The 12073-nt window shown below is 29.5% G+C and overlaps 1 protein-coding gene and 1 pseudogene across 2 annotated transcripts; one reads left to right on the top strand and one right to left on the bottom strand.

Annotated features, from left to right (window-relative positions):
* Positions 1 to 1192: 1192 nt before the first annotated feature.
* Positions 1193 to 7903, bottom strand: LOC143907723 (uncharacterized). Of its 2 annotated transcripts, none has more exons than XM_077424627.1 (4): positions 6635 to 7903; positions 6098 to 6206; positions 5124 to 5345; positions 1193 to 2588 (listed from the first exon to the last, which is right to left on the bottom strand). In XM_077424627.1, exons 2-4 carry the CDS (start codon positions 6142 to 6144, stop codon positions 2573 to 2575), a joined length of 285 nt encoding a protein of 94 aa, XP_077280753.1. In that variant the 5' UTR covers positions 6145 to 6206; positions 6635 to 7903; the 3' UTR covers positions 1193 to 2572. The 2 variants fall into 2 exon arrangements, with proteins under 2 accessions (XP_077280753.1, XP_077280752.1); XM_077424626.1 differs by having other exon boundaries at positions 1193 to 5039; positions 6635 to 7874.
* Positions 7904 to 11157: 3254 nt separating this feature from the next.
* LOC143907708 (cytochrome P450 9e2 pseudogene) lies at positions 11158 to 12069 on the top strand (annotated as a pseudogene).
* Positions 12070 to 12073: the final 4 nt, after the last annotated feature.

Consider the following 12073-nt stretch of genomic DNA (forward strand, 5'->3'; position numbering starts at 1 on the left):
TAAGCTCAATTTGAAAAAAGCTCTACATACATTCTTTTACTGAGTAGAGCTTTTTTCAAATTGAGCTTATATTTTGCGTAATTGAGCGTGTATATATATATATATATACAAATAATTTATCTTCAAAAAGAAAATGCGGTGAGATTAATTTTGAATATCTAAAGTAGGAAGTACAAATAATAATTACTATTACCTTCAAGTCTTTTCGAGAAACAACATTAATTTATTTACATAACATATAAATAAATAACATATCATTAAAAGAATAATATATATATATATATATATATATACACATAAATATATATAATATATAGTATAAAATCTTTATTTTATATATATATATATATATATAAATGTTAAATAGTTGATCCAACACTCATTTAAATTTGCCATATTTGTTTAGATTAACATAAAGAAACCATGTAAGTTTAGAATCACAAAGCTAATTCAAAAAGATTTCAATAGATAAGTATATCGATTATAAATCCAAGGTATAAATACTTAAAGATGGTATACTTAAACATTTACTATACAGAAATAATTATTAAATTTACAGTGCTTCAATTTTTTAATAAATTTAAGTAAACAAAACAGTATACTTAAACGGATAATATAATTATTTTCATTGACATAATAATCGCATATATATAATAATAAAATGCATAGCAATTAATGAGATTCCACTTATCAACTTTAGTCGGTACTCTTTAAAATTACATACACACGCAACACACATACAAATACATACATATATACATGTATGTTTAATACGTATTATTTTCTTCAAAACTTATACAGTATGCTATATACAGGAATGTAGAACACGTTTACCATATATCGTGTGTATACATATATATATATATATATATATATATAATATGTAGGTCCAGAGGTATGTTCCGGAACTGTTTACGTTTTTTGAAATGTACAGTCCTGGAATATAACGCATATATATGTAATCAGATTCAAAAAACTGTCCCGAAAATTGCCGTAGAACATCAATTTTTTCCAGGACAGTCCTGGAAACTGCCAAATGTCCCGGAATATACCGATATCAAAAATAAAAGTCCCGGAACATACTTCCGGACCTACATATATATATATACATATATATATATATTGTACTTAATGGATTTTTCACTTTATATTATCTTAAATTCTATTCTTATTTTTTTTAAATGCATACGCTCTATATAAGTAACAAATATGGAGCAGGAGTACGGTCGATATATTTTTATAAAAACGATACAGAAATTTATAGAATATTTGTTTATATTTACACGTTACATATCCCGTTATAAATTATTCGATATATAATCATTTAAAGATATACAGAATATTAATATACATTAGACTGTGGCATCTGTTGGGGGGTCTGTGGTTTGATATTTAGTAACTTTTAAAGTCATTTTCTTGACGGCGATGATGTAATGTTACAATTGATTTATCCACTTTGACTTTTATAATGTCTTTCAATAGATTTTTGCAGTCTAACGCAATATATGTTATAAACGTAAATAATTATCAAATTATAAAAAATGTTTTCAAATATCACAAGAGATAATAAAATTGATTAGCAGTTTCGTGATATGCATGATATATAAATTATACTATACCTATAATTTATTTATAAAAAAATGCATAAAATATTTGATGTGTAAAACTGATTTTTAACGGAGTTGAACAATCGAATTAATTAATTTGTACATATAGTATTTCATAACTACATATTTGTGACTTTAGTTTATAAATAATGTGAAAGAAGTCTGCATATTATCCATACCATTCTGTTACATTTTTCAAGAAACGACACGTGTACGCTTTTATGTGCGTTAAAAAGAACGCATAAAGTATTTGCCAGACACGTGTATCGGCGCAATCATTGAAAAGTATTATAATAGCAAGTTTCCATGAGAAGGCTTTCACTCAACTGAATAGCAATAGAAAATGTATTATTAAGAAAATGAAACTTCGTATATGTATTAATTTAAATAAGCGATTATAATACTTTTTATCAGTATCCGTCTATTCAAGAATCATTAAACATGTATTTTTCTTTGATATGCTCCCTTTGCTTTTCTATAAATGTGTGTGTGTGTGTGTGTATGAAAAAAAAACTGAGAAATAAAAAGTATTAAAATATTTTAATATTTCTCTTTACACACGTGATAAAAACTAAGAAAACTACCTTATATAAACGATTGTCATATAAATTTTGTAGGAAGTTTATAAAAATACTTAAAAACGGATTATTATTAACAGTCGTATATTGACAACAAGTACAGATTATTTGATATAAACAAATAGATTTTATTATACGTGAAGCAAATAGTTTTATATTTTACATGTAATAAATATATGTTACGTGCAAAGCAGATTTCTGGCTTAATAGTACTCTGTTCGTTACTATTGCATTAAGCACAAATCCGTAAAAGGAAACTCACGGAAAACTGGTTTATCCAGCATTTTAAGTGGAATTGCATGGTCCCAAAAGAATATCCTCTTCTATACGTTACGGGTGAAATACCGAAAATTTTTTTCCCAGTGATTTCCCCAGACGAGCTTCTAGTCAATCGATCTCTGTCCTAATTGCGCAAAAAAATAAAATCCATGTGAAAGAGACGTGACAACGCGATTTCTTTTACGTCTGAGTTACATACCAATACACATGCGCAACTTATTATATGTTTGATGGTTTTTCTCTTGGCAAAAAGTATCAGTGTTTCTGGCAGCGTGTTTGATAATTTTTTTTCGTTTTTCTTTAATTATCTAATTATTCTTATAGTAAATTAATTTAATGTCTCGGATTTTTTTATAAAACATTCAAAAAAATACCAAAATTCTCCCCAGTTTATTAGAGTTACTTTTTAAAATAGCATTTTTGGAAAGCATTGATTTTCAAACTTTTAATTTATAATTTGTCTAAAATAAATGTTGGCTTTCTGTTAATGTCTGTATTAAAGACAATTAAATATTACTTTGTCGTTATTGAAATTTTAGTTTGTCATTTTAAATGAGACTAAATAGAAAACTTCCAAAATGTAATCATCTTTTACTCTTTTATTTACTTTGATTTCCACTTAGAAATTTCCAGTAGGCAGATATAATTATATAGGATTGTATTAAAAAATAACAAAATCAATTTAACTCAGTGAAGAAATGTACTAATACTTGAAAATTCTGACATTTATTCACTACCTCTTGCAAAAATAAATTATTCTATATTATTTTTTTTACTTCTTGAAAAGATAAAAAATTTAAATGATGAATTCTACGATTATCTTTAAATTAGATCCTATAATTTTTGAAAATAATTGCCATATTCTTTGATTACCAGTGATAATTCTTTTATTATAATATATTAATAATTCATATATTTACGTAGAACTGGTTCCATGAATATATGAATATTTCATTCTCTCTCTCTCTCTCTCTCTCTCTCTCTCTCTCTCTCTCTTTCTCTATATATATATATATATATATATATATATATATTTATACATATATGGGACATATATGTATATAGAGTAAGTCAGGGTGAGATGCCAGTAGGTCGAAAACGCTACATTGTTAATATTTCGTTCATTATCCGGTAGATGGTAATGTTTTTTAATCGTTGACATGAGATTGTTCATATAATACATGAAAGCTCATTTATACACAAATACTGACGTATAATTTTTGTATTTTTATATATTAGATTTTAGGTTTTTAAATATCGTGAATGTTACAATATATTCAACAAATGAATGTCTAAAACAAAAATTTTTCTGAAATTGTGTTTACTAATTATGTTAATGGTTAAACAGTTTAGCGTTAAAAAGAAATCTATGTTTTTGTAAAAGTATTACACATTATTTATTGAGTGCTACATGTCTGTCACAGTACTTGCATCTTCTCCATTACAGGCATCTTACCCAGGCATAGGGTTTTGCAGGGATAAACATATAATCAAATTACAACATTTTTCACACATGATATCTTTTAGGGTGGCTATTTTCAGCACTGCTATATGAAAGCCTAAGTATCATTTTGCAAAAATTCCGAAACGGTTGGACTATTAACTTTGTTCATATTTCTTAACTGTGGCATCTTAAATTCTTTCGACTTACCCTATATATATACATATACATATATACATGTCTATCCCTCTTTTCTTTCAAGTAGAAAGTAAGTACATGACGTGAAAACAGAACATCGATCGTTTCTGATGCGATAATCAGAGGCTGTAAATGCAATTATAATGAAATTCAAGAATGAGACTCAAATTCATCTGTTTTTTTTTTTACTTATTGCAGTGTTTATTAATTCTAAAAAATTTTTATTTAATTTAATAAAATTAAAACTTTTATATTATATTTATAAATATTTTAAAGCAATTTTTTGCTATCTTCTTATACATATTTCTAAACTTTTATGTTACAAACATAAATGGAAATAAATTTTGGTAAATGTTATATCTCACCGAATCTGTTATTCACATACAGAAACTGTGAATTTACATTACTATAAGACATCACAGACGCGCGCTACGCGCGCGCTATTTATCTTTAATATTTCTGTCACTGTTATTATTACACTATTAACCATACTATTAGCCACACAACTGTCAAAATATGCCATGACATGAAGTAAGCGCAGAGAGAGAACCAATCGGAATCGCGAAAAAACGACAACAATACTTCGATAGATCATACAACTACATGCAAGATTCGTGAATCCTCTACACGTCAGTCCAGTATTATATCGTTCCAAGTTTTACAACAACGTTTTCTTATTTTCTGACATATCTTTTGTTAAATCTGCCGTCTAGTCGTCGACGTCGAACTTAAAGTCACAGATGCGTAAAACACGTCTGGCGAAATGGTGTGCCCTTTCGAGGCGATTCAGGCAAACAGGATCATCTGGAATTTATCCTTGGATTTACGCCCACAAAAGCCTCGACGATTTGGGTTAAAACCTCGGTTGAAACCAGACATCGATAGGGGAGAATCATCGGCCAAGGAGCGCTGATGTTTCACGGGCTTACCGATTCCCTAATGGTCACCCATTAACCAACGATTTAATTTGATCTCTGTCGGATTTTTAACAAGAACGAGATGCAAGCTATACATATGTACCTTTGTGGACTGCAGTGATACCGAGTCATACTCTTTAGGATCCTGCGCAGTATCTGCTCCAAACATCGACGGAACGTGATTCCGCACATTGCGTACAGGAGGAAATTGATGCTGAAGTTTGTATAATAGAGCAGCATGAAGAACTGCTGAAGACACCAGAGTGTCTCCGGTGTATTCTTCTTTGCCAAGGCGAAAAAGAACACACATAGACGAATCACGTAGCTGAAACAGAGCAAGAACTCGACTCGTATAATGCAATTTCCGTGCAAATTCGATATTTCACCAAGAAATATTAACTACGTAATTTCCACTGTAAACTGCAATTTACATCTACTCTTCACAATTTATCTCCTTTGAAATAAAAATCGTAGATTTTTACTGCTTATTATAAAAGAATAACATATATATTGTGACAAAATTCACTTTTCCTTCAAACTTGATAAAAAAATTTTAATTTTATAAAAAGGCATAAATATTTACACGCAGAACATCATCTCTAAAACTTTATTTTCTCACATTATTACTTTGATATAGTAAATATTAAATAATAAATGACACAATGAAATTCTACTATAAATTATGTAAATTTGTTTAAATAAATTAAACTAAAAGCTCAAATGTATATATATTCCTATCATTAAACATATAAACTATATTACTCGAGTTTAAATTAGTCGAGTAATGCAACAGTCTATATATAATGTTTCCATGATGTATTGAAAATATTTTTGCGCGGCGCGGAGGACAATTAAACCTTATTCTACAACATGTATTAAAGAAACAATGTGTAATCTAATTCGATTACATAAATTTAATTATTTGCATGTGTTTATAAGCTATAAAGGATAAGATTCAATTTAGCAAATATCACAAGCACATGAAATTTACAGTTAGAAGTCCGAAACACAAAGTGGAAAAACAAATAGAAAAGGCGTAAAAAATGGAAATATATATAATATAACGAAGATGCTCACCTTGGTAGATTAAGCAATATAAAGACTGTGCTAATAAGCACGAGCATTTTAGTGATGCTTTCCTGATTGAATCTGGTCGATCCGAGATTCCGACAAGATGACCTAACGTCTGCGAAGTGAAAAACAGATTCTATGTAGCTTTTGCATCTACTCAGAGGCATAAAAATAAGAAACTTATTTTATAGCTTGATGAAAATGTGTCTTTTTAATTTTAAACAGAAAAATTAAAAGCTTTGTGAGATACAACCCTCTATTTTTTATTATTGTGTAACATTTAAAACTTTTATTAAGTCATGCAGTTTATGATTTTAATAATGCCAGACCGCAGTTATAAATATTGTGCAAAAGATATAATGTTTACGCCAGGAGAAAACCGCTTTGTGAAAGAATCCGTTTTGAATTCCGTAAAGAAAATATTGACAACACACAACGATTATAATTTCTTATCGCGAGAGCGCGCGATTCTTATCTTATATACGGTATACTATGTGAGAGATTTCTGAGAGAGGCTCGAATCTCATGTCGCAATTAACTTACGTATACACGGAGCTTCTATTTCGGTTATCTGACAGACGTTCCGCGGTGTCGACGGCGGAGCAGATGTAGGTTGATGCCGGGAATGGTTCTTAGACGAGTGAAACGATGATTGCTGGGAGGGTGGTCTTCGCGTTCCATTCGTGCCCACGAGCGAAACCAGGTTTATATTTCCGCCGCCGCCGTTATTGCTGCTATTGGCACTCTGAAATTTTTGTAAAGTACTGCCTTCACTTCACTGATATCTATAAAACCTGTCAACCTTCGCTTTATTCGCTACGAAAGCTGATTCGTTCACGCATGAACGTTGGTCACGAGGATATTACTTTGGAATTGTTTTTGTGTTTGAGACAAGATTTGTCGCATAATTTTCAGAAACAGCAACATGCGATAATAAACTCGAAGCGTAACAAAATAGCACATCTATGAAATATTCAATTTTATTTATTGCATTATTAATACAAATATTTTTGTATATATCTATATTTCGTATATGTATAAACCTTACTTGTATATATTGCAAATTTGTTATAGCGTAAAAATATAATTTCATAATAAGAGAAAAAACAAAACCGCTGTGATACACAATCGAATAAGATACAAGCCGTTTTCGGTCTAAGCTTAGGCAGCTCAATATATTAATTTTCCGTATATATGTATTATTATAATACATATACATATATATTCCTACTTTTACTGCGCGCCAATTACAGTCGGACTTGAAAAACAGCTATCGTTGGAACATTAAAAACCCTTCTCTCCCCGGAATTAAATTGACGCGATTCTAAAAACTAGAAAGAATTTATTGCGAAAAATATTACCTCAGCCAGGATTCGAACCTGGAACTTCCCTCATTCCGTAAAGGGTGATAAAGAGTTATGTGAGATGTTTACAGAAAATTCTAATAACGTATGCAAATTCTAATAAATGTACTCACGGATATATTCATATACACATTACATAGTTATCAGTTGTCACAAACATTTGAATATGAATGATAATGTCTTTTCATTCTTTTCAATACATCATCTTCTTCAGATATGCCAGTCATGATATAATTATATATAATACATTGTGACAAATATGCGCCTAATATTTGTTAATATATTTTGCTCATGGGCAATGTTAATATTATTTATATTACATGTTTAAATATAATATTACCTGTTTTACCTGTTCCTAAAAGTAATAAAGTACTTCCAATTAATGTTTGACGTAAAAAGAATATGAATGTTTTGTTAACAGCAATCTTTTCATAAAAGAACACACGTGTATTAATAATACTGTAAAAAATTGCAGATTGTGCAAAATTAGGATAAAGACAATTTTTTATATTTTTTTACATAAATAGCGTTAAAAGAAAAATTTTGAAATTATATCAGTTTTTTAATAAAACACCATATAATCTCCGACTCTAGTTTATTTTGTTCAAAAATGTTACAGAAGTTTAAAATTTTATACAACTATCTAAAACGAATAATTAAATTAAGTTTCTTGCACTACATTACGCATACAAATTCACATTTTGTTTTACGTTAAAATCCTAACAAACAATATTTATATGGAGTACAATTTTATACAAACATATACTATGCTTTGAATTATACACAGACGCAAGCTCCATAAGATGTGAGATAGTAACTGAAATAAACATGAACGAGCAATGCACAAAGTGCAGCATAATGCATTCACCGACACATAGTGACTAAACTACATGCATGTAGAATTTTTGCATAAAACGCACCTAGTGCGCCTTTTAAAACGTGCTTCATAAACATGCATTCTCTTGTAAGTTACACAGTAAAGAAGTGAGACTTTTTTCACGTTTATCCAATTAATTTAAACCGCTGATGATTTTTACTTCAACTCAATATATAACTCATCAAAACATATATTATTATGATAAAATTATTTTACTTTGGCTCATAAAATACAAAATCTTCATAGAATATCAACAAATTAATAAACAGCGATACGAGTCAGGCGCGGTACGTGGTGCGCAAGTAAAGAAATTAATAGTTACAGAAGTAATGAATTACAATGTATATAATATACATATATTCCAACTTAATAAACTGCGCGCCGATTATTTGCCGGACTTGAAACACAGCTATCGTTGGAACATTAATACCCTTCCCTCCCCGGAATTAAATCGACGCAATTTAATTATTTTCAAAAAACTGTAAAGAATTTATTGCGAATATATATATTTCATCGAATATATTTATTAGAATATTTCATAGAATGCTAACATGCCCCGCCGGGCTTCGCCCCGGCCCCTGTATTTTTCTATGTGTATTTGGATATCTTTGTAGATTAATTTTTTTTTTTTTTTTTTTTTTTTTTTTTTTTTTTTTTTTTTTTTAGTTATTTTGCTATTCGGGGCGGAGACGAATCCAACAAATCATAGATCATTAAAATCTGTCCAGCCGTTCTTGAGTTATAAATGGTGTAACTAACCCGACTTTGTTTTACATATTAAGATTTCGATTTCATAGAACATTTATTTAAAAAAAAAAACAAAAAAAAAACAAAAAAAAACGAATGTGATATATGGTGCGACTATGTATTCTGAAATTAATCCGTAAACTTGATTTTTATAATAGTTTGGTTTAAGTTGATTTTAATTTAAATTAAAATAACATGATCAATTTCGACAACTTTATTTATGTATTTTTAAATATCTCATTATATACTTAATAAATAGACAATAATAATAAATAATATTATTTACAAGAAAATATATATTTGACACAATTGATATATAAGAAGAATAGGCCATTCATTCAGTTAATATAAGTGAAAAGATCCAACAATTTATTGATATCCCGCATTCGTACAAAGTGTTAACCGAATTATTTAGAGGAATCCTTGGGGTGCCAATCATAGTAGTACACATATAAAAGTGTGTCTATCCATTTTTTCAAATCATCATTTTCATCATTATCACATTCAGTTGATAGAATGCTGTGTCCTTAATTGCGAACTTCCATTCACCTTCAATCTTCATCAATTTTCTTGTCGGAATAACTATTGAATAATTCTCAAAAGCTTCGATAACATAAAAATTATTCTCTTTCATAGCTTGAAATTCTATACCAGCAAATACAAAATTTTGCTGATTAGAATTTTACTTAAGTTAAAATTTTATTACATTATGTCGATGTATCAAACGTTCGTTGTGGAAAACTACCATGTCAATTTTATTAAAATTTTAGCCATATATTCTAATTATATAATATCCTATAGAACTCGCGCGAAACACACTCCGATTTGTAATCAAAATAATTTTATAAATATTTATTTCATGAATCCTTTTATCTCTATTAATTTTTTTCAATTAATAAATACATAATTATGTAAATATATTTAAAGATATCTATAAGATATATAGATATCTAAGATATATACTTTAATTCAAATTTTTCTCAAAGATTACGCAATTGATTAATCAAAAATTATTCTACATTTTTTTTTATTTTTATACAAAAAATAATCTGCTATTTCATTCTATTATGGTTTATTATTGACGCCTTACACATCGTAAATAAAAAATCCATAGGTACGTCATTGATTAACCTTCAATTCACTTAATTCTCGCAACTCACTTACTCAAGAGAACAAGTTTTAACACGCCAATAAAAGTGAATTCATGAAAGACGCAGTAAGTCAATAATAGTATCATCGTCCTCAAATTTTTACTTAGAAGATTTTTTGCACTCAACGCGTCCTTATATTTTTAATTCAAATCTGATTTATTAAAGCGTGTTTTTTTAGAGTGATCTATCTTTTTTCTGTATATTACAAAGCGATAAAGAAAAGCCTGACAAAACAATTTCCATGAACAGATAAACTCTAAAATAATAAATAGGAAATATTTATAATTATGCTTTGTAATTTGTATATTAAAGAATAAATAATAAATTTATGAAAGTTGATAAAAATTGTAGACTTGTATAACTAGAAAAGAAAACTGGATGTGTTTATATTATGTCACATTGTTAAAAGAATTACTGTATTTTAGCTTTATTTCTAGATATATTTACTTTTAAAATTTTATGACATTATTATCATAAGAATACGTGTGGTCAAAACTAAGAAGTAAATTTATAATTTGTGATGAAAATAACAATTATTAATGTTATTTATACTTGTTGGATTAGTGCTTTTTTATTTATCAGTTACGATAAATTGAAAAATATACAAAACATAATATGATAAAGAATATTGTGCTTTTATTATTTATATATTGAATCAAGTAAAAATAGGCAATAACAATTATAAATTATTAGTAGAACATATCGTATTCTGTCTATTGTCTTGTTAGAAGTTTGTTGGACAATGAGATTGCTAAAATAGAAAGTCAATTGACCTCTAATCCAGCTTATTTGGAAAAACAACAAGCTTCGTATATTGATAAGAATATGTTTGCGAAGAAGTGCACCATCATTCAAGAAGATAGTCGTATCAAAGTCAAGTGACTTTATGACATTCATATATCTGCGCGCTCACTCAACGTTATATAATTTCATCGTGCGGCATACGCACAGTAGCCAGTCATAAATCTCACGCGTGGTGCGTGCATCTTACATCGCCAGATCTATCGAGTTAACCGTTTCCGATTAGACAGAAGTTCTAACGACAATCAACGAAGCTAGTACGATAATGTAATTTGTGCTTCTTCTTCTGGTGCCATTAACAATAACGACCAAGTGTGAAAAGCGTTTCAATCCGAAACTGTCAGACAATTAGAACTTAATCAGGAAAGTTTTCTTCTCGTATAACTAATTTGGAGATTCGCGATGGAGCTATCTACTTTGCTTCTGACTATTCTGACAGCGAGTGTTTGCTTATATTATTTTGTTCTAAGCAAGTTAACTTACTTCGAGCGTCGGAAGGTCCCGCATGTGCGACCGATTCCATTGTTCGGCAACATGGCACCTTTCTTTTTTCAACGTATAGCCCATATGGAGCATATGCAAAAGCTATACAATTTTTTCTCGAACGCAAAATACTTCGGCATCTACGATTTTATGACTCCAATCTACGTCATCCGTGATCCAGATCTGATTGCCACGATTGCCATCAAGCAGTTCGACAACTTCTGTGATCATAACAACTTTGTGAACGAAACTCTTGATCCGATAGCCGCTAGAAATTTGTTTGGCCTGAAAGGGGATCACTGGCGCGAGATGCGAAAGCTCCTTAGCCCTAGTTTCACGTCCAGCAAGATGAAGATGATGTTCGGACTTATGACTAAGTGCGTCGAGAACTTCGTCGATTTTGTGGCAACGGAATCCGGGAAAACCGGCAAGACATATGATATGAAAGAATTACTGGGCAGATTTACCAACGATACAGTGGCCACGTGTGCTTTCGGCATCAGCGTGGATTCTTTTAAGCATCCGAACAACGAGTTCTTCTTGCTTGCCAAGAAAGCAA

The sequence above is a fragment of the Temnothorax americanus genome, unplaced genomic scaffold (genome assembly GCF_048541705.1).
Source record: "Temnothorax americanus isolate GAGA-0224 unplaced genomic scaffold, ASM4854170v1 Scaffold87, whole genome shotgun sequence".
Classification (NCBI taxonomy): Eukaryota; Metazoa; Arthropoda; class Insecta; order Hymenoptera; family Formicidae; genus Temnothorax; species Temnothorax americanus.